General features: G+C 40.0%; 2 protein-coding genes and 1 pseudogene across 3 annotated transcripts; all 3 read left to right on the top strand.

Moving 5' to 3' along the window:
- The first annotated feature begins 496 nt into the window (after positions 1-496).
- Positions 497-2,826, top strand: tp53inp2a (tumor protein p53 inducible nuclear protein 2a). 2 transcript variants are annotated; one of them, XM_088005388.1, is made up of 4 exons: positions 497-654; positions 1,173-1,348; positions 1,992-2,091; positions 2,211-2,826. In XM_088005388.1, the coding sequence occupies exons 2-4, from the start codon at positions 1,240-1,242 to the stop codon at positions 2,443-2,445; spliced, it is 444 nt and encodes a 147-aa protein (XP_087861514.1). In that variant the 5' UTR covers positions 497-654; positions 1,173-1,239; the 3' UTR covers positions 2,446-2,826. The 2 variants fall into 2 exon arrangements, with proteins under 2 accessions (XP_087861514.1, XP_087861515.1); XM_088005389.1 differs by lacking the exon at positions 497-654 and having other exon boundaries at positions 1,009-1,348.
- Positions 2,827-3,634: 808 nt separating this feature from the next.
- Positions 3,635-8,555, top strand: LOC106932628 (glutathione hydrolase 7-like; annotated as a pseudogene).
- Positions 8,556-12,783: 4,228 nt separating this feature from the next.
- cyld2 (cylindromatosis (turban tumor syndrome) 2) lies at positions 12,784-20,738 on the top strand. Its single transcript, XM_014971464.2, has 14 exons — positions 12,784-12,927; positions 13,198-13,668; positions 13,901-14,030; positions 15,335-15,582; positions 15,668-15,836; positions 17,332-17,464; positions 17,615-17,719; positions 17,803-17,882; positions 18,845-18,911; positions 18,997-19,129; positions 19,213-19,321; positions 19,418-19,536; positions 19,623-19,827; positions 20,074-20,738. Exons 2-14 carry the CDS (start codon positions 13,234-13,236, stop codon positions 20,277-20,279), a joined length of 2,139 nt encoding a protein of 712 aa, XP_014826950.2. The 5' UTR covers positions 12,784-12,927; positions 13,198-13,233; the 3' UTR covers positions 20,280-20,738.
- The last annotated feature ends 122 nt before the right edge of the window (positions 20,739-20,860 follow it).

Below are 20,860 nucleotides of genomic sequence, written 5' to 3'. Positions count from 1 at the left end.
AAGAAAAGTACCTTGCTAATACTACAATAACCATAAGTAAAATAAATGAACTGCTTTGAGAAGTCCATGAATTAGTAACAAGAGTCTGCCTGTGTGGATTTTAGTTTAAGTAAAAGTGAAACTGTTCAGTAAAGCTGCCCGAGGTTTGTTAGGAAACATTAATGAACCAACAGCATATGGATTGGAACTCTATATAAGAAGGAGTACAAGTTAGCCAAAGTATTGCAAGAGAGACACTGTATTTAGTAACATGTCCATCACAAAAGAGAAAATGACCTTATTTTTTTTCACGAAGTGTTTGGTGAACAACACAAAACACACTAAAGGAGGAGGTAGTCTCTTCTATACTGTAACTGTAACTGGAGTAAAGTTTTTTGGAGATATGAAGATGTTTAATTTTCAGAATTCCGAGGGCACTGGAACACAGCACCAGCTCACTCAAATCAAACGGCAGGCTCCGTCTGCGAGCTCTGATTGGCTCTTTAGTCAGAGTAGGCGGGCCTTATGGGAGGGGTTGCTGTTGGCTTGATTCGGTTGAATATTTGAAATACAAAACAACAGTAGAGCAGCACAAGTTTATACTAGTTGAGTTGTGCGATTTTTGAAGGAGGAATTAGTTGTAGTGAAAGACTACCTTTAAGTCAACACGAGAAGGTAAGAAAACTGCAGTTTTATTTAAACACACGACTTCGTAGACGTAGTGGCTTCAGTGTTTTAACATTTAAACAATAAAAGCTACCCGTCGCCTGTTTAAAGGGATTTTAATCAGGCAGTAGGGAGACATAGCTGTATGTCAACGGAATTGTGAGAAGACGTATCTAATAAAAGTAGATCCTCCTTTCCCATATAGCAACCCTGGTCTGTGATGTTTACTGATTACAGCTATGTTTTAATTTTTAAATGACTGAAGAAGGGGGTCTTCCATTATTTCATAGAATAATAATAAGCTCCGCCTCCATTCATTCTGCAACAGATGGATATATAATGTCAATCTGGGGGATTCGCAGCCTTTTCATTGGACACCCTCGTCAGCTGACACAACACTGGCTGAATTTTAAAAAGCTAACACGAAGAAGAGCCCTCGGAGCATAGAGAGTAGTTAATGGTGCTTTGTTTGGTTAAATCATGATGCAATGGTCTGCTATATATTCCTTTCCTCTTGTTTTCTGCAGTTGTTTTCGTGTGATCACGAGTCCTATTGCAGAATAAAAACAGGAGGAACAAGAAAAAGAAATAGTCATGCTCAGAAAAATTGCCCGTCTTCTGTTCGGGGGCCAAGAGGAGACCCCGGAAGAAGTCAAGCCTGGAGAAGCAGCTGAGGATGGATGGCTTGTTGTCAACCATCAAGGTAGGCGGAGATTAAAAACATTAAATTCTACTGATATAAAACATTACAAAAGTATTTATACCTCCTGAGAGTTTTTGAACCTTGTGTCCAATAACCACAGAGTTCAGTGTATGTTTTGGGGATTTTATGTGGTGGATTAATATTACATAGCACATCATTATAAAGTTGTGCTTTATAATGAAAGAAAAATCACACAAAATACTATTTAAAAAAAAAAGGGAATTCATGTCAGGTATTTGTATATTCTAAAAGTACACAGCACAGTAAAAATACTCCTAAAAGTTTTTTTTTTTTTTTACCGAAAAAGTTACTCAAGTAAATGTAATTCAATTAATGTAGCTAGTTACTACCCAACACTGAGTTTATGGTTGTATTGTGACAAAATGTGTTAAAGTTAGGGGGTATAAATTCTGTAGTAAGGCTCTGATAGCTGAGGTTTGACATGAATTTTGACTGAATAATAAAGCATTACCATTTTGTTTGTGAGTGCTTTCAGTTTAGAGTGAGCTTGTCTGACTTCTCTTTTTTTTTCGTCTTTTGTTTAAACCTAACACAGCGAACCCTTATGTTCTGCATGTCAGCTTGACCACAGAAGGAACCAGGGTAAACAAGAGTTGCATAACATCTTTCCTCGTGTTTTCAGAGGCAGGAGGATGTGAGAAGGAGGATGCCCAGCTGGCAGCTGTGCAACAAGCTAACTCTACTTCTCAAGGAGACACGCCTGCAAGCACAGAAAAGAGCAGGTGGGACAACAATTTTCACCATTTCTAATTTGAATTAATGAATTCTTGCGTTCATTTTTAAACTCAGTCTCACGTTTCTCTGTTTTTTTCCCCCCCGTTTCCGTTGTGTCTCTGTCCAGCCAATCGCTTGTAGAGCCCACCGTTCCTCCCAGTCGGACCGTGGCTAGCTACGTCTCCCAGCCTAAAGCTGTGGCAGAGCTGAGCCAGGTAACCTCCGCTCAGAAGGCTAAGGCCCGGACAGACCGTCGCCATGTGTCCCGCAACGCCATCCAGCGCCAGAACCAAGTTCACCAAGCAGCACAACACAACTCCTTCCACCTCCACCAGCCTGGGCATCGCAGCCTCGGCCACTGAAGATCAGCTCACACTACGAAGGATGAAGATCTGCTTCTACTTTTATACCCATATAAGCACACAGCTTGTTTTTTTTTTTTTTACTCTAACACACATAATCCTAACTCACTAAGATGCTTGCTATCAAGTAATAGGCAGCTAGATTGTTGTTTTAAACCTATAGAGCACTATTTGTTATAGTAGGAATAAATATGTTCACCTCATGAAATGAGATATACAGTGTTATGTGCACGCATGCCACTGCATATTTGTGGATGGAGAATTGCAGTCTATATATATTTGTTTTTTCTTGGATATGTTATTGTGTGCAAGTATGCATTTACACTTTATGTGCTTGTTTTGGAACATTTATTGTAGGGTTAATAAAGAAAGTTTTATAGATCTCTGGGACATAAGTTTGCCTTATTAAATCAAAAAGACATTTTATTTTCTTGGCCTGGCAAAATTTTGCAACAAAAACAGCATACGGGTCACTTGGTGTATTTAGCCAAGTTTACTGAGTGGGTGTTTGTACCCTGCAGAAATATGCCATAAATGTATTGTTAATTTCACAAATTTATATTTTAAATGGAACGTGAACGACTGAGAACTTGGGAAATTTAAGAGTTGAAAAGCTCAAAATGTCATGAAAACCATGCAGGAACCACAAATCCACTCCTACGTTGAGTAATTTATTATTTGGCAATAAGTGACTGAGGAATTTAATTAGTCTTGAAAACTAATTAAATCAATGCCCTGGTCAAAGTTGACATCTGTCAATAATGGGTTTGAAAGAGGCATATGGGTTTTTCTCTGGCTGATGTGCCATTTTAAATGGCATGCAAACTCCTCCACCAAAGTGGCACATCATCCCTCTAGCTGAATGAAAAATGGTGCACACCCATCGGTCTCCTCCCAGTGTGACGCACTCAAAAAGTGCTTTGATTGCTTTCAAAGTAATTTCACCTGTTATGTTCATTTCCTGCTATTGTGGGTGTGTGCTGTGTGGAGGACGGTACAATCAGGTTTTTTTTTATAGCTAGCTCAGTGGTACATGGATACAGAGACAATGAATATATTTGCTGAAACAAAACTCAACAATGACTTGACATTCAATTACAAGAGTTTTGGGAATCCATCTGAGTTGGCTGATGGCTCATCGCCAAATGAGTTTATCGTTTGACGAGGGGGGCCAACCACATGGTAAACAATGGAGATTGTTGGTTGCTTTATGCAGTTGACTGAAACATCTGGGTTGAGAACAAATCTTAGATCAAAGAAACCGATGAGGAATGTTATGCCGTGGACACACCAGTACAAGTATATGCTGTATGTTCCATCTTTGCCGTTGGAGTGACAGTTGCTTTGATCATAAAAATTCATCTGCAGCCACATATTCTTTGAAGCTCCAGCCTGACAGTAGCAGCAGCTTCCCATCACAGTTTCTCCACAGGGTTTCATAAAAGGCGTGGTGTCGGATCATGAGCGATGCACGGCTCTCACTGAGAAAGTACTTCGGGATCATGGATCCAGTGTGGATGCAGCTCTCTGCTTGGGTGTTGTGCATCCACACGTGTCTGGTGTCGGTGGGTATGTGATTGTCTTTCCAAAGATTTGATCCCAAGTGTGAAATGTTTGAGCCTAAATCCTCATCAGAGTCTCTCTGTAGAGGAGGAGTGATGTTGATCCATAACGCCTGTTGGAATCAAACCAAGGTGATCAATTTCCAGGGCTCTGCGCCTAAAACTCTTACAGAGGACGTGGTACAAAATGCTTCTGACATTAAGGTACTCGAAATTTAAATGTATGGATAATGTTTAAGTACTTCAGGTTTAATAGGTTGGCTTGTGAATACAAATTAATTTTCAGTCATTGCTATTTGTGGGATGACGTTGTCAGCAGAGTGGCAGATGTAGCAAGAGATGATGTTTCACAGAGTCTTGGTGAGTCAAACGTTCCCCTTCTTAGACCTTACTGTCCAATAAATTGTTTTAGTTAATGGAGATGACATGAATCATTTACTTTGCCTACACAGCTACTGCAATATCAAAGCCAGAAACTGAGAAACTGGCTGGACGCTTCAGGGACATCATAATCCCAAACGGTCAGACTCTGAGATTGGGGTCATACCCTAGGATACCCAGTTTGGCAGAAGTTCTTGAGGCTGGTCTTGGCACTTTTTACCACGGGGACATATCGCAAGAGATAGAGGAAGAGGTAATATTCACACCAAAAGGTTCTGTTCAATGGGTATAAATAACCGTGTTCACTGTCAACACAAAGGTGCAGGCAAATGGAGGAGTCCTAACCAGAGAGGAAATCCATAACTACAGTTTTGAAGTGCAGCAGCCATTGTAAGGCCATTGGACCCTTTATTGTGGTAAAGGGTCCATATTAGGTCAGAGCAAACAGGAAAAAAATGGCATTCACATTTTCTAACCTTCATCTACCGTCTTTACTTTTTCCTGTAGAACATATAATTCAAGTTTCCCCTCCGCTGTCTGTTGGAGCGGTCCTGATCGCAGCTCTCAATCTCCTAGAGCAGTGTTTCTCAACCTTTTTCGGGCCACTGCCCCCTAGCCTTTATCCAGGTCCCTCACCACCCCTAACAAAGAATTTGCAGGCTACTTTGCACTGACTATTTTATTATTAATATTACTATCACTATTGTAGATGTGTTGATTTTTATGCTTGTTTCTGTATTTATCATCAAAAATAATTTCCTATGGAACAAAAAAGCCTTGGAAATAGAAATTATTTTCACAGGTGTCTACGAAAAATGCAATGAACATTCAAGTTAAAATTGGTAGGCCTAACAGCAGCCAATCAGAGTGGAAAAAATATTCTTATTCTTTGTAAATTTTCTAGTTGTTAAATATTCCACAAAATGAACAGATAAAAGATGTACAACAATGCCAGTTTAAACTTTGAACTATTTGCAAAACGACTATTTGAGCTCTGCAACATTAAAACATGGATAGAACTGTAATTAATCATAGCTCTTCTTCTCTTCAGTGTTTCTGTCGGATTCTGGTGGTGGCAGCTCCTGTGCTGCCTTCAGGAGAATGGGACATCAGAGTATCATCCATAAAATTTCACCCGCATGGCATTTCCTGTGCAAATCAGAGCTTTCAGTGGAAAAACAAAAGTTCCTTTTAATGCCATAGAAATATGAGACAGAAACATGGATTATATCTTTATATTGGCCTGTCAACTGATTTATAGATTAATAGTTTTACTGGACAGAAATGACAAAGAACAAATCTGGTACTTAATCAAATTCTAATGAGTCAAATTGAATGTGTCATGGAGTCATTAGCCTCATGACATTAACACTGACATGAAAAATAATATTGAAGAAATAAATATAACAAATCTAATTAAAAACATAAATAAGTGATAAGTTCTTTACTGTTATGGCCTGTAAAATATATTTATTCTCAGTATTAGATATGGTCTCAAAACCCATGGCACTTCAGCAATATTATTTTACCTTTTATCTGGAAATGGTGTCTGTTTATTCTTGCCATACAGTCCTCTGTATTAAGTATTGTTCGAAAGGTCTTGCCATACCAGTTTATTCCTCTGTATTTACTTTAGTTTCTTAGTTTATTCTTGCATTTTGTTCTTCATTCATTTCCATTTAGTTTCCTTTGATTTATTATCCTCTCTTGGTTTATTGCTATGTCCAGTTTAGTTTCTTTCCTGTTGCTAGATTTATTTTAATAAACGCTCATCAGCAGGTGATGAGCGTTTATTGACGCCCATCACCTGCTGCACCGCCTAATCGTCATGTGTTTCACATCATGTGTTGATTTTTCACTGTTCAGCGTCGGATTCTCTGTTTTTGTGCCATAATTCACATCTAGTTCGTCGCTCCGTTTTATGTCCCGCTTCTCCTGTTTCAGTGTTTTGCGCAATGTGCGCGTCGTTTTTTTTTTTTAACCCCTTTAGGGGCAGGGCGTATTGATGGGGAAAAGGCAGACTGACATAAACCTTTTAAAACAACAGAAACAATTTCGGTATTCCGATTATTGAAATTTTAAAGTGCTGTGGTACCGTTACTCTATCACACCCGTTTCATACCGGACCACTTACAGCACCGGTGTTAACGCTATAAAATTAACGCTCTCTATCGTGGTATCACCCATGGAGGGATTTCTTTATTTAAATGGGTTCATTTTTCAGAGGGATACACAGTGAGGGTATCGTGATTTTAGTAATTACATGTTTATAAGAGCGATTTTCTGTTGTCCTTCCATGGAAGCGGGCAACCTTCAAACGGAAATAAAACACTTTTTAATATAAGTTGCTGCTTTGACATGATCACAGAACTGCCAAAACATATGTACAAAAATGCCAGACAAAGTGAATCACAGCAACGTCATCAGCCGGTGTAACGCTGAACTGATGCGGTGGAGCAACTATAGCAGGAGCTACAAACACTGAATAGAAGGAGAGCTGCCATCGATACAGTTGCAGCCAAGCATGATTTAATGTTACACAATACAGTTTTAGCAAGTTGCTCAAAGTCTAAACTGGTATTGTTGGGCATTTAAGGTGTAAAGTTTACCTTCGACCAAACGACCTCCAAAGGCATCCCAGCGCCCTCCTTTTGTAAAAATGTCCGCCAGCGCCCCCTGTCGTCCTCTGAACGCCCACCGGGGGGGCGGTACCGCCCACGTTGAGAACCGCTATCCTAGAGAGTCTCTATCTCTGGGGAAATAATGTCACAGAAAATCAAACTTCCCGCTGGATTGATGAGGTAATGGATTTCACAGGTGATGGAACCGTTTTGGAACTTTTGTAGTTGTGATCATCAAGGTTTGGAAGAAGCCATCTGTCATTATTGGAGATTTTCATACTAACCATGATTGTAAACACTTTGTCAAGTATTTTCTTCAAGTACATTTCTATGTTGTACTCAAGGTGTACGGATGGGAAATGTGGTCCTTTATTTTGGATTAATCAAAGGTCACAATTTTTTATTTTCATGAGTCAACTGGCTATAATTGGATCAGAATAAAAAACAAATCTTTGGGATAATCAGGATCAGGAGATGCACGAAGGTTTATCAACTGGAAATTGGAGAATCAACTGTAGACTGGGCCAATTGACCAAGAGCTGATTTTCAAAATGTTCCTCAGACTGAATGTTTATGTTAATAATAATCCATTCAATGATAAGTAATTCAATAATAACTGGGTTGTTCTCTCGTATTTGTTTTCTCAACTTGAAGGTTCTGATAACGGCTTTAACTACGGTTGGTGAACTGGGTGATCCCAATTTCTTCAGTGAATGACCTTTCTGCAATGATTAGGTAAAACACATAGTTTGTGTTTTTCATTTGGACTGAAGCTGTCAGTCTTTTGACTGATAATACACCCAGCCAGACAACTTCTAGGCCTTTATCTCTGATGATATTGGTCAAAAGACAATGGCATGGGCAGATTGCCCATTAATCGTTCAGCAGCAGAAACCAAGTGTGCAAAGTAAAATGTCCGTATGGATTTTGTTTTCTGCAGTAAAAGTCAAGTTAAGGAACTGTAGCAAAGGATGCCTCATGCCTCCACCTCCACTATCTACCCTTTCCCAAATGGGCAGCTGACCGGACAAGTCGTAGTGATGGGACCAGATGACCTCATGGTGTCTGTCGCAAGGTGATGGTGTTTCAACTGACAGTCTGATGTTGATTAAACCTACAGGTACATGGCCTGCAGCTCAGTATGAGCTGCAGGGCATTGTGACATTCTTCTCTTGTTTGTCACCTTGACATCTTGCTGTTTCCTTGAGCGGGCCATTTGTGGGCAGGATTATAACCGAGTCAGGGGTCATCCTCAAAAGCCTCATTTTAGACTTCTTCTGGCCTAACCAAAGAACAGGACAACCCCAGTCTAACCAGGCGGTGCACCCACCTAGAGCTTCATCCGTTACTGTATAATCTCATTTGTAGGTTTCGTTTCATTCACTTTTTCAAATTCTGTTTGTCATTTGCGATTTAGAGAAACAGTCCGGAGTTGGGAAAGAGGCCTCTGACGTTCCGCAGGCCTGCAGTGATGGTTCTAACCTGGAACAAGTGTGGCACCTACCTGGCCCTGAGTAGCTCAGCTGGACTAAAATCGCTTGAGTGACGTCACACAGGTCTGCTCACAGATTTGATTATCTTTCTGAACTGATCTGATCTAACGATCATTGAAAACATTTAAACTGTTTGCTCCAGATGCTAGTCAATCTCCTGTTTCTCCACCACGAGAAAAATGACATGCTCTCTGGGAGGAACGCCTCCTGACAATAAGTGTGACGTTGTGTCTAAAACCTAAACTCTGACTTGTCTTGCTGAGGTATCACTCATTTTTAAAGTAATTGTTTTCTTCTCTCTCTTCCCTCCCAACAGCTGAGTTTCTGGAAGAGACTGTGTAGCTTTTGTGTACAACGAGCCATCTAGTTGTTAAGCTAAAAATATTCAATTATATGGCAGTAATGAAAACAAAATAACAGTACGCAAAAAGTTGTACTGTGTTTGATGTTGCTGTTGTCTTGAAACTCGGAAACTTAATACATTATTTGGTTTTACAGTGCCTTGGAAAAAGTACCCTTTGAACTTTTGTTGTATATTTTTTATGTATATTTTTATAAATATATATATGTTTTACATATTCATTAAAACTGTCACTATGTTGTGACAGAATGATATGAGACAGATGATCTGTGAAAAAAATCAGGCTCCTCTGCCTTCTCCCAGTGCTAACTACAGAAATAATCACTGCAGTCAGAAACAGCCAATCAGATCCAGGAGGAGGGTCTTAGTGCTGTCAGTCAAGCTTGTGTACTTACCCCTAACTCCCTCCCCCATTGTCTCTGCTACTCTACAGCTAGTTCAACACAATGCAGCCTGCCATGAATGCTAAGGCTAGTTAGCATGACCACTGATGATGGCGGGTAAACAGTTTTTCTGGGATGGCAAGTTGTTTCTCTGCTGTTAATTCATTTAGCAGCACGTACATGGAGTCACAATTGACAGTACTAAGACCTTCCTCCTGGCTCAGGTTGGTTGTTTTTGATCAGAAGCGTGCATCTCTTGAGACGGCAACAGTAGCTCAGGGAGAAGGTGAGGGAAGACCCTGGAGGACACCGTTTCATAAATTGAAACACATTCTTCCACGTGTTTGTAGCGCCCCCTGCGTTGCTTATATTCTGACAGTAATGGCGTTTCGTCATTCAAAGGTATGCCACACTTTTCAGGATCTTTAGTTGGTCAAATACATGAAGCAAATTAATGGGTCATAAATTCTTTTTAATGGTGTTGTAAAGGCTTTGTTGCTATTTCCTGCTCTCAATAAAATCACCAGGACTGTCTGTTGAGATTAAATACTTTCAACCACAAGAAGACAAACTTGTTAACTCGCATTGTGTGGCAGGAACTCGTTGCGTGTGACTCTTTTACACTTTTCAGGGACTAATTTGTGATAAAAATTTGATCCCAGTCCTTGTTAAGGAGACGGGGCCCCTATGTGTGCTCGTATTGAAGTAGATAAGGGCCCTTATGTAAAACTGATCTTCAGTCAAGATTCTGTCACACGTGCATGCTGACTGCGTCATAAGAAAAAAAAAAAAAACAGCTGTCATCCTTACTTTCTGACATTTCTATTTTTCACTCTATAGGCTTAATTTTTCGGAAAACAGATTTTTTTTTCATTAGTCCAAATATCCATAAGAGCATTTGGTAACACTTTATTTGAAGGGGGTTGAATAAGACTGACATGACACTGTCATAAACATGACATAACACCTGTCATGAACATGAATAAGCCTTCATGAATATTTATGACTGTTGTCATAAAGCGTCATTCGGTAAATTATGACACTTTTAATACAAAGTTGACATTATTCAAAATGTCTTTGTTATGACAACTTGACATTAACCAAGAAATCATTACTGATATAAATTTGTTATAAAAGTATTACTGATTGCACTTTAAAAATTAGGTAACTTTGTTATTAAAGGTAAAGTTTAAACAGTAATGATTTATTGGTTAATGTCAAGTTGTCATAACAAAGACATTTTGAATAATGTCAACTTTGTATTAAAAGTGTCATAATTTACCGAATGACGTTTTATGACAACAGTCATAAATATTCATGAAGGCTTATTCGTGTTCATGACAGGTGTTATGTCATGTTTATGAAAGTGTCATGACAGTCTTATTCACCCCCCTTCAAATAAAGCGTTACCGAGCATTTTATGTAGAATAAAACCAGCTGAGAGTTTCAGTTTCAACCCATACGCTAGATCTAGTAACGTTGTGGTCCTGAAACGAAAACAACACTTATGTAATATGATGGAGTCTCAGAAACATGTCTCTACATGTGTTCACAGATCGAGGACTAAAAGGGATGCAAGAATATTTAGGAATATACAGCCTAAAGAGATATTTATACCCAGATGCTTATTGATACAAACAAGAGAGAAAATGTCCAAGAGATTTCTAAATAACTACTCAAATTACAACATGTCCCCAATCGCCGTATCATCCACTCCGGTTTGTCCGCAGACGTTTTCATAAAATTCTATAAAAATGTATCTATGTATACATGAAAGCTTATGTGTACGTACAAGTAATATTTAGTTAAATCTACCTTAGCAAGTTCAAGAGAAAAATCCTTGCAACCATCAGTCAATTCAAACATCAGGTTTTTTGTATATTTCTGGTTCAATGTACAATTATTTAACTTTTTTCTATTTTAAAATATTGAATGAAAAGCTCAGCCCAAAGCAAACTGTGGACACTTTATGGCTTTTCAAAGTTAGGATGAGTTGGAGGTTTGTTTCTCTTTTGTCTGTCATGCAGCATCTTGTCTTCACTGGGCAAGCCGGAAATATTTATCAGAGTATGTTCAAATGATCTCATGCGAGAAAACTTTGTCATAAATCATTTGGCAGGAGCTGAAATCAGTTTCAGCATTGATCTTTGTCCTCTTCAATATTGTTGTTTTAATGCTTTAAAAAAACTGATGTACATGTAACCCAGGCTTTCTTTTGTATGACTGAGAATTAGCACAAATAGCAGTTTTCTTGATTTTTTTAACTCTGTTTTTGCCAGTGTTGGGCTAATACAGTGTTTAGTTTTTTTTTAGTTTTTTTTTTTTTTTTTTTGCTTCTTTAAGAATTGCATACTGTTCATAAACTGACACTGTGCACACTCCTAGAAGACCAAAGTCATTTATTTACTTTGATTGTTGCCTAGATGATCTCCTCTACTGGCACTGAAACAGATAATCCAGCATATTAATTCTCTGTCAACAAATGGTGGCTGTCCTTGGACGTCGATGGACCATTGAATATCAGAAAATCTGCAAGTAATGTTAACCCACTCTAAATAAGGATTCTGTTTAGTAACTTTTATACTTTTTTTGCCAATTAATAATGCTGCAGCAATGGAAACCTAAATGAATGTTCTGTAAAAACAAAATGCATCATACGTTTTTAAACATGTGAAGAAACATGTCATTCCATCTCCCATCACTACATACATCATTCAACTCCTGAGATTCCAGTAGCATGAATTTTGTCCTTCAGTTAATGCATTACAATATCCTCTCTAATTAAACTGTTTTCCATGAGGCAGACAATAATATTTACAATGAGATGTACATGAAGTTTTCAAATAACTTATATTTTGCATTATGCATCTATCTTTTGTGGAAGTTTCTGATAAAAGCTCTACTACTAATAACATGTAACAACCATCAGAGGTTTGCTTACCAACTACTTTTCCCCCCACTGATATATTTTATGTCACCTGTGTAAGCAAAATTGCAACATTTTACAGGTGACATTCTTCCAACTCTGCGGCTCTGTAGGTCACACTGCTACTACTTTTCCCAGATCTCAGAAAATGTTCTCCGAGTATGTCTTGCATATCTCAGTCTTCAATTGTCGTGGAGTCCCAAATGTTAGTGGCCCAAACTCCTTTATCTCTCTCTGAGCGATATCATTTAATTTCTGTAGGCTACAAATTTTAAAAGCAGCTACACACAGGAAGTTTTCTAAAAATATGTTAGTGTTCTTCTAAACATCAGGGTGAAATAACCCCAGGGTACCTGTAGGACATGAATAAAAGCTGATGTTTATCAGATCTAACACGGATTCAACCGAGTGCCTAATAAAAGTCTTCAGAAAGCAACAGAGTCTAATGACGAGGAAAACGATCCCTGTCGGTCCACATTCAAGTGATATTTGTGGTTGAACCTTATCGCCGCTCATTCCTCAGCTGCTGCTCGTCAGGGAGGGACTATTTTTTTTCCTCTAACGTGATAACCGCTGTGGGCGGAGAGCTGAAAGCTCTGGAAGGAGGTGTTGGCTACATGCGGGCCAGCAGTAATAATAATAGAGTTACCTCCTCCTCGGCAGGAGTCAGGAGGAAGTGTTGCGTCGCGTCTGGACTTACCTGCCATTGAGTCGATTTAATCCGCCGAACTCACCTGGACTAATACAAACTGGCAGTAAGTAAAAGTCACTTTCAAAGTTAAACCTTAACTCTTCACTGAGCTGTTTTGGCGTAATAAAGGCTACTATAGTCCTGTCAAACCAGCTATTGTGCGGATTTAAAGGGAATTTTGAAAGCTCGTACTTCCGCGTGAACGTCTTTTAATTGGCTAACAACTTTTTAAGTGGGGGGTTGATCGGGAAACAAAATGATGTAATAGTCGGTCAGGATCCTGTAACGTCGCTGTATTTCCATGTCTGAACTGCTTCCTTGAACTCTCGTCCAGATTCAGCCTTCCTTATCACGACCTGACCGGAGCACCATGGAGCCCAAAGCAGCGAGCAAGGACCGGTTCTTCATAGTCATCCGCGGGAAGTCGCGGAGAGGCTTCTGCCGCGGCTGCATCGGTCGCGTGGAGGCGGAGACCGGGCGCGGGGAGCTGACGGGGCTCATGTACGGCTGCAGCTCCAACGCCGGGAGCCCCAAGAACGGGGGCTCGGTGAGGACGGAGGACGCGTACCCCCTGACCCGACACCAGGCCCAGCTGCTGCTCTACATCTCCAGCCCCAGCAGACGCCTGGAGATGCTGTGCAACCCGCAGCTCTTCTCTGCCATCTGCGAGCTGACCCCGGGCGACCTGGTGGTGATCAGGTACAAGAAGGGCCACGTTCCCGGGGTGGTGAAGAACCTGATGCAGATCGGAAAGAAGGAGAGCAAGGACGACCTCAACATGCTGGGCTTCGAGGTGGAATTTGTGGTGAGTTTGTCTGCATTTCTTTTCCCTCAATTAACGCACAAATTGATCCTCAGTTGCATGTTGATGAATCATGAGCAAATAATCCCTTATGGTCTTTCCAAAATTGTCCAAAGATTATCAGCAAGATTGAGTTGTTTGCAGAACGTCACATGCAAGCATGCTTGATCTTAAGATCTGTGTACGTAAAGCTGTTTGCTTTCCAGTAACCACTTGTTCTCCGTTTCTGTCTGAGGACTCCGAAGACAACTTGTCGCCCAAACAACATGGACCGCTTCCCATTTTCAGCGCTTCAGACATCATCCAGGTGGTCCCGTCTTACTCCGTCCCCCTGGGACTGCAGTACAGAGACATCAAAAGAGGCGGTGAGTTCAACCAGACCTGAGCTGAAAATGTCAAAACACCTCGATGTTCCAGCAGGCCATTCTTTAAAGAATCTCCGCTCTGAAAGTATCGGATTTTGATCAAGGACCTGTGATACCTGAAGGGGTGGGGGGCATGCAGGCAATGCGCTCATGTACGACTTGTCACATGTACAGCCGGAAAGACCAGTTCTGTCGCTCTGGAATGTATGACAGTAGATTTTGTCACATGATCTTGCATTTCTTTGCAGCTGGCGCTCATGAAACTGTCTACATACTTTCACTGGAGGCGTGTAGATACAGTGCCTTGCAAAAACACTCACACCCCTTGAACATTTCTTTGCGTTTTGTCACACGCAAACTTTAGAGAATTTTAACATTTTTCGTTGACCTTCATGAACTCAGCTGTCCTATTGGACGCCTCAGTAGTGAGGGCACTGTTTCAGCCTTCATGATGCTAGCTGCATGTAGCATCACGGAGGCTGAAGAACATACCAGACAGGTCAGAGTGTGTGTTGCGGTAGGGCTGGGTCATAAAACTATCCCAACACTGCAAAAACACAAAATATGATGTATTTTGCTCCCATATTTAGTGCAAATACCTTAATACACTTGAAATATAACGAAACTAACTTACAAGTAACTTTTTGGCAAGATGTAAGAGCCTGTTTTAAGTCAGTAATTCCTATTCCAACAAGACAATTTTTCTATGTTACAAGTACTTTAAAAAATCAAGATGAAGGAGTAATTGACTTAAAACAAGCTCCTATATCTTTGCTAAAAAGCTAATTGTAAGTTTTTGTCTTTTTATGTAGATATTTGCACAAGAAATGTAGGCAAAAATATTTGGTAAGATTTTGTGGTCTTTTTGTGATTTTTATTTTTTATTTTTTTATTTTTATTTTTTTAACAGTGATCCTTTGAGGGTCTCACAGGTACAAAAGTAAAAGTTTTGGTCTACACTGTAAAAACACAATTTGTGGCACTGCATATCTTCCTGAAAACACTGAAACGCCAATAGTGAAACATGGCTCTTCTTCTACTTCATCACCGTGTGCCACTTTATTTTGGCCTTCTTCATAAAATCCTGATGAAATATTTTAAAGCTTGTGGCTTTGGAGATAAAATGTAGAGAAAAACAAACTTCTGGGGATGTGACGCATACGCAGGACATCACACTTATGGTGCCATGTTGGCTGGAAGCGTGTCGAGACGCCATGTGATCAGCCTGGAAGTTAAAAATAAAAAAGAGTCTCATGACTCTTTCCCCTCCCTCTCACTCACACACCTGTCATACCTGTCTGCAGGCTCAACTGGGAAAGTGGTGATGCGCATCAACTCCATGCCAAGTACCGGGACGAGCAGAAGACAAGTCACCAACAGCCAATCAGAGCGAAGCGTCGCTCCAGGCCGGACGCGGAGCGAGCCTCCCGTCCCTCTAGAGGTCGGCTCCTTGGTGGAGGTCGTCAACAACGCAGGGGTCACGGTGTACGGAGTGATCCGGTGGTTGGGGATCCCAGAGGGGAAGCTGGAGACATGGGCCGGGGTGGAGCTGGTGGGGGATTCAGAGTTTGCATCAATGTGCTTCTGGTTTTGTTGCAAACGGCGATTGTGCTCATTTTACTATGATGTGGTGGCAGGACTATGAAGTGGCAGGCTGCTCTGACGGGGTGTACAAAGATCAGCGATACTTCACTTGCAAGGAGAACTGCGCTTTGTTTGTTCCCGTCACAAAATGCAGCCCAGACAGCCGGTTCGTCTGCTCCTCCACAGAGACGGAGACGTTCAACACCACAGAAATCCCTCCAGGTTTGATATTTTGCTTCCAGTTATGCACACACAACTGAAACTACACACACTTGTACATTTCTATTGTAAATCTGGAGATGTACGACAATGCGGCCATATTATGGAAAATTATAGTTGCTGCTCTAAATGCAAGCAGCTGCAAAGGAGTGTGTAACACTAGGCCTGTCGCAATAAATCAGTTAATCGCATCGTGAAGTAAAACGTTTTTTTCTCTTTCTATCAAAAACTGGATGAGAAAATTCTTCAGTCTGGTGCTTTGGTCTCAGCTTGTCCTTTGTTCTTAAAGGACAATTTTGTTTAAATAATTTATTTGAAGTTTTTGTTTATTTATTTTAGATATTTCAAATATCTTCCAATTTCAGTGTTAAAAGTTTATTAGAATTTAACGTTTATTGATCTTAGAGAGTACATGCATTATTATGCCATGACTCTGACAACATTATCATTTATAATAACTTTATCATCCAGTATCTGATTTTATCACAACAGGCCAATGTATGACTACAATATGTAATAATTTAATAAAATAAAAGTTTAATATGTAATAAAACAAAATTAAGACTGCATTATGTAGAATTAGAATCAAAATATAATAAAATTCTCAAACACATTTTGAATTGTTTTGGCACACATCCTGGCTAAGAGTCAGAAAAGTGACTGAAAGTTTGGCTTTCATTGATCAAAGTTTCAGTTTAAATGCTTATAGGATCTGTAACATGATCGTTATTAGAAGTATATTGATTAGGATGACAGATTGTGATTTATTACGCAATGCACCTTTATTTTAAATGATTGTCTAAAAAAAAGGCCTACTTCCACATTTTGTAACACAATTTAATAATATTGTTATGTGGCTGAAAGTATTTCTGTAGTGCTTGAGAATTTTATTACATTTTGCATTGATTATTAATATTACATAATGCGGTTTTAATTATGTTTAATTACGTTTTGAAGCGCAGTTATCTTCCATTATTACATAATGCAGTTTTAATTAAGTTTTATGACATACCACTGTGGTGTGGCATAATGCGGCGTTAGCGCTTTCACTGCAATAAACGAGTAGTTGTTTAATTTCCAAGTGCTCTGCGTTGACGTTGTGCATGCAGGTAGCGTATTTTGCGAAGGCTGGGAGTGTGAGGCGTGCTGCGACGGTCACGATGAGGTGAAGGAAATGTGTCATTTTGCTTTGCTTGTTGCAAATGCACGTCAAAAATTATTGCTGGAAAACATGTTGTGTGTTTGCTGGATCTTATCTGCAGCATAAAACAGTAGAATGGCTGGAATGCAGACTGAACAGCATATCAGGGAGTCATTATGAAGAAAAGTGTTTACTTAAAGATCTTGTGGATCGTGCAACTTGTCAGTAACTCTACAGCTGTTTTTAATCTTCCCTGATTCTTTTTATTTTTTTTTTTGCATTGAAGTTGGTAAAAATTAAATAAACTTGACTGATTTTCACAGACTCCTTTTTTTTGTGTGTGCGTTTTCTTTCCAGTTCCTGCGTATGAAGAGTCGGAGGAAGATGCGCCGCCTGTCCCTGAATCAGAGGCAGCCTCGCTGTTCGTGGGGAAGATGAAGGGCATACAAGGTCATATCAACTCGTGCTACCTGGATGCTACACTTTTCAGGTAAAAAAAAAAACCCAACAAACAATTTGATTTCATTTCTAAAAACGCCAAGATTCACTTTATCGTTATTTTTTTCAACTGAAGCCTCTGCACAGGTAAATTAGTGCTTGGAGAAATGCAGAATTTAAGAGATATGTTTCTTTATCTCAGTTTGTTTAGTTCATCTGTGACTGTGGATGCCATCTGCAACAAACCGGCTGACAAAGAGCGACCAATAACCTGCATCCTGAAATCCATAGTTAATCGCTTGCGCAGGTAAAACGCAGGTTTAACACTTTTCAGCGTGACCTGATTTTGTCTTATAAGAGATATTTCTAAACTGTTTCCATTCCTCACAGACAAGGCTTTGTGCCTGCACAGAGTGTGATGAACTTTCGGAAGAAACTCGGCTGCGAGACCTTCAGCAAAAACGAAAAAGGTACATGCTGCAGTAAATCCGGAGCCTTACAAGGGCATTCTTAGTGTTTTTAAAAATATATCTTCAAAAGCAATTCTGAAAAAGTACGGCAGGCATTTGTATTGTACTCCAGTACGACTAAATGATCTCTCTGTGTGGTGGGGAACGAACACTGCACAGTCAACAATAGTTCAGGTTTATTAAAAAGAGATAATTTGAGAAGGTTGAAGATAAAAAACAAAGCAAAAACTCAGAACTAAACAAATAGAACGAAAGAGAGTATATCAATTTTTACTTTAAAGAAAATAATCAAACATAATATTTTATCAAGGTATAATGAAATACATTGACTCATTAACAAAGATAATGATTTCTTTATTATTTCTTTATATATAGACATTTATTGCCTGTTTTGTGTTTAAAGATGAATCTGGATGGATGATTGATGTTTAGTTACTTATGCTAAAGCAAATTAACTTTTGAGGGAAGGGATAGAAGATATAAGATTTTTTTTTCCTTCCAAATACTCATTTACATTCAAAATCCTTTATATCAACACATCACGTGTTCATTTGAATCTATAAATGCATAAATAGTTTAGATCAAAGCATGTTCATGTATTAGAATGGCCCAGTCAAAATCCAAAGTAAAATCCAATTGAAAGTCTGCAGCCAGACTTGCTCACATGCCAAAGAATTAAGGCTATTAAAAAAATAATATAATAATAATAATAATGTACATAAATGTAAGTTGTTACATTTGCAAAGCCTGGAGACATAAATTAAAAAAGACAGTTTCAATCTCAGCAAAAGATACAGTCTACTGTTATGCAGTGCTTGACATGTTGCATAAATTCCCAATAAAATATACTATTGTGTAGTGAAAAAAGTTAAATAAATTCTTTTGCGAGTCAGAGTGTGGACGGTTCTGTGAGTCTTAACTCGTTAACGGTGGTTTTCTTTGCTGCTTTGCCCCAAAATCAGATCCCGAGGAGTTCATTTCAGTGCTGTTTCAGAAGGTGCTCTGCATCCAGCCCTTGCTGAAGCTCCGGTAGGTTGCCATGACGCTTACAGTGCATACTTGGCATATGCCATATTTCTAGTAGTAAAGTTACCGAACGCTCGTGTCTCCAAAGGTCGGAAGGAGGAAGCTCTCACGGAGCCTACACACTCCAGATCTTCCTGGAAAAGGAGCAGATGGGCCAGACGCCCACCGTCCAAAAGCTGCTGGACACGTCCTGCATGTCGGGCGACATCAAATTCGAAACAGTGAGAAAACCAATCCTAAAGGAGTTTATCAAAGCTTTCTTTTCGTGTTTAAGCATAAAAAAAAAATCCTTTCCCTCCCTCAGATGCCGTCTTGCCTCATAATCCAGATGCCAAGGTGTGGAAGCAAGTACAAGATGTTTTCTCACATCATTCCATCCACTGAGCTGGACGTCACAGATCTCCTGTTCAACTGTGAGGGACTTTTTGTTTGTTTCTTTCATTCATACAATCCATTCATTTGTGAAAACAAATGAATGCTCACAGATCGTTTGCCTTTTCACCTGACAGCTCCAAGGGAATGTTTCATCTGCGGACAGATGGCAAAGTTCGAGTGTCTCCAGTGTTTGCCAGACCACAAACTGCAACCAGGAAGAATCAAGCAGTACTGCAACACCTGCAACACCCAGGTAGGCATGGAAACCATTTCAAAAGAGTAATCCACTCACCAGACTTAGAGAGTAGAATATTTAACTCTTGATGACGTTTTCTGCAGGTACACACCCATCGGTCGCGGTGCAGCCACTCTCCCCAGGCGCTGGCTGTGCCTGAAGGCGTAGCCGTCGACACTCCTCTGCCGAGGCGCACCATGCAGCTGTTTGGTGTGCTTTGCATTCAGACCAGCCACTTTGTGTCCTTTGTCAAGTACGGCCCTGATTCCCACTCATGGCTCTTCTTTGACAGCATGGCGGACAGACACGGTAAGCTGCTTTGTTTTTGTTTAACTTCACCCAAGAAAAAAGTTTGTGCAGCAGAAGGCCTCGGTTTTTGTTTTTTGGTTTTTTTGGGGGGGGTTTTAGCTCCTCCTGACTGGAGTATTTTTGTTTTAACTCAGCCTTGACCGTAACCGATAAAGAAGTCAAGAGCAACTCTGACGTCTTCTGGCTTGGCCTTTTTATCTCGTTTCAAGCTGATCACTAATCTTGAGGTCGCTCTCCTTGTCGCAGGCGACGACGAGAAGGGCTACAGTGTTCCCGAGGTTCGAGCTTGTCCTGAGCTTGGCGACTTCCTGGGCCAGCCGGAGGAGGAGCTGACCCGGGCGAACCCGGCTCTCACGTCGGAGCTGGTCCGCAGGCTCCTGTGCGACTCCTACATGTATTTATACCACAGCCCAGAAATGTCGGTCTCAAAGCCAAGCGACGGGGAACCATAGATCTGTCTGAGCGCAAGGACGCCGTGTTCCACAACAACAGCCTAATCGGCTTTTATGCACTTTATTGCATCCAGGCAGCGGGAACTGAAATGGATGCTTGGAACTTCATTGAAGATGGAAAATGCAGTTCAGATGTTTGAACTTCAATAGGTCACGCTCGAAACTGATGTGGATTTTTGTTTGAGATGAAGTGAGCTCTTAAAGTCACAGAGCAGAGTGACATGTTTCTAAAAGCTTTGTTTTTACCTTTTAAATGTGTCGAAGTTGTACTTTTTATCAGTAAAGATGTCTGTGGAAAAGTCTGTTTCAGGCAATTGAATCACTTAAATGGCATCTTCTAATGGCACCTCATGTTATGTTACCTGAAGACAATTGTACTTGCTGTTGTTTTTTTTTTTTTTTGTTCACAAATGTACATAAGTGAGTATAAAACTCTTATTAAAATTTGAACTTCTGCAATTAAGACTCCTTGTCTTTCATACAAAATCCAAGCAGGTACAGTATAGAATTATTCCAGAATGTATTAATCTAGCTTAAAAAGCATTTATTACAGAATGAAACATTAGTATTTGACTGCTATA

The sequence above is a fragment of the Poecilia mexicana genome, unplaced genomic scaffold (genome assembly GCF_051168715.1).
Source record: "Poecilia mexicana isolate PSO_F unplaced genomic scaffold, ASM5116871v1 scaffold_5, whole genome shotgun sequence".
Lineage (NCBI taxonomy): Eukaryota > Metazoa > Chordata > Actinopteri > Cyprinodontiformes > Poeciliidae > Poecilia > Poecilia mexicana.
The sequence above is the reverse complement of the archived record's forward strand: the minus strand, read 5'-3'. Positions and strand labels throughout refer to the sequence as shown.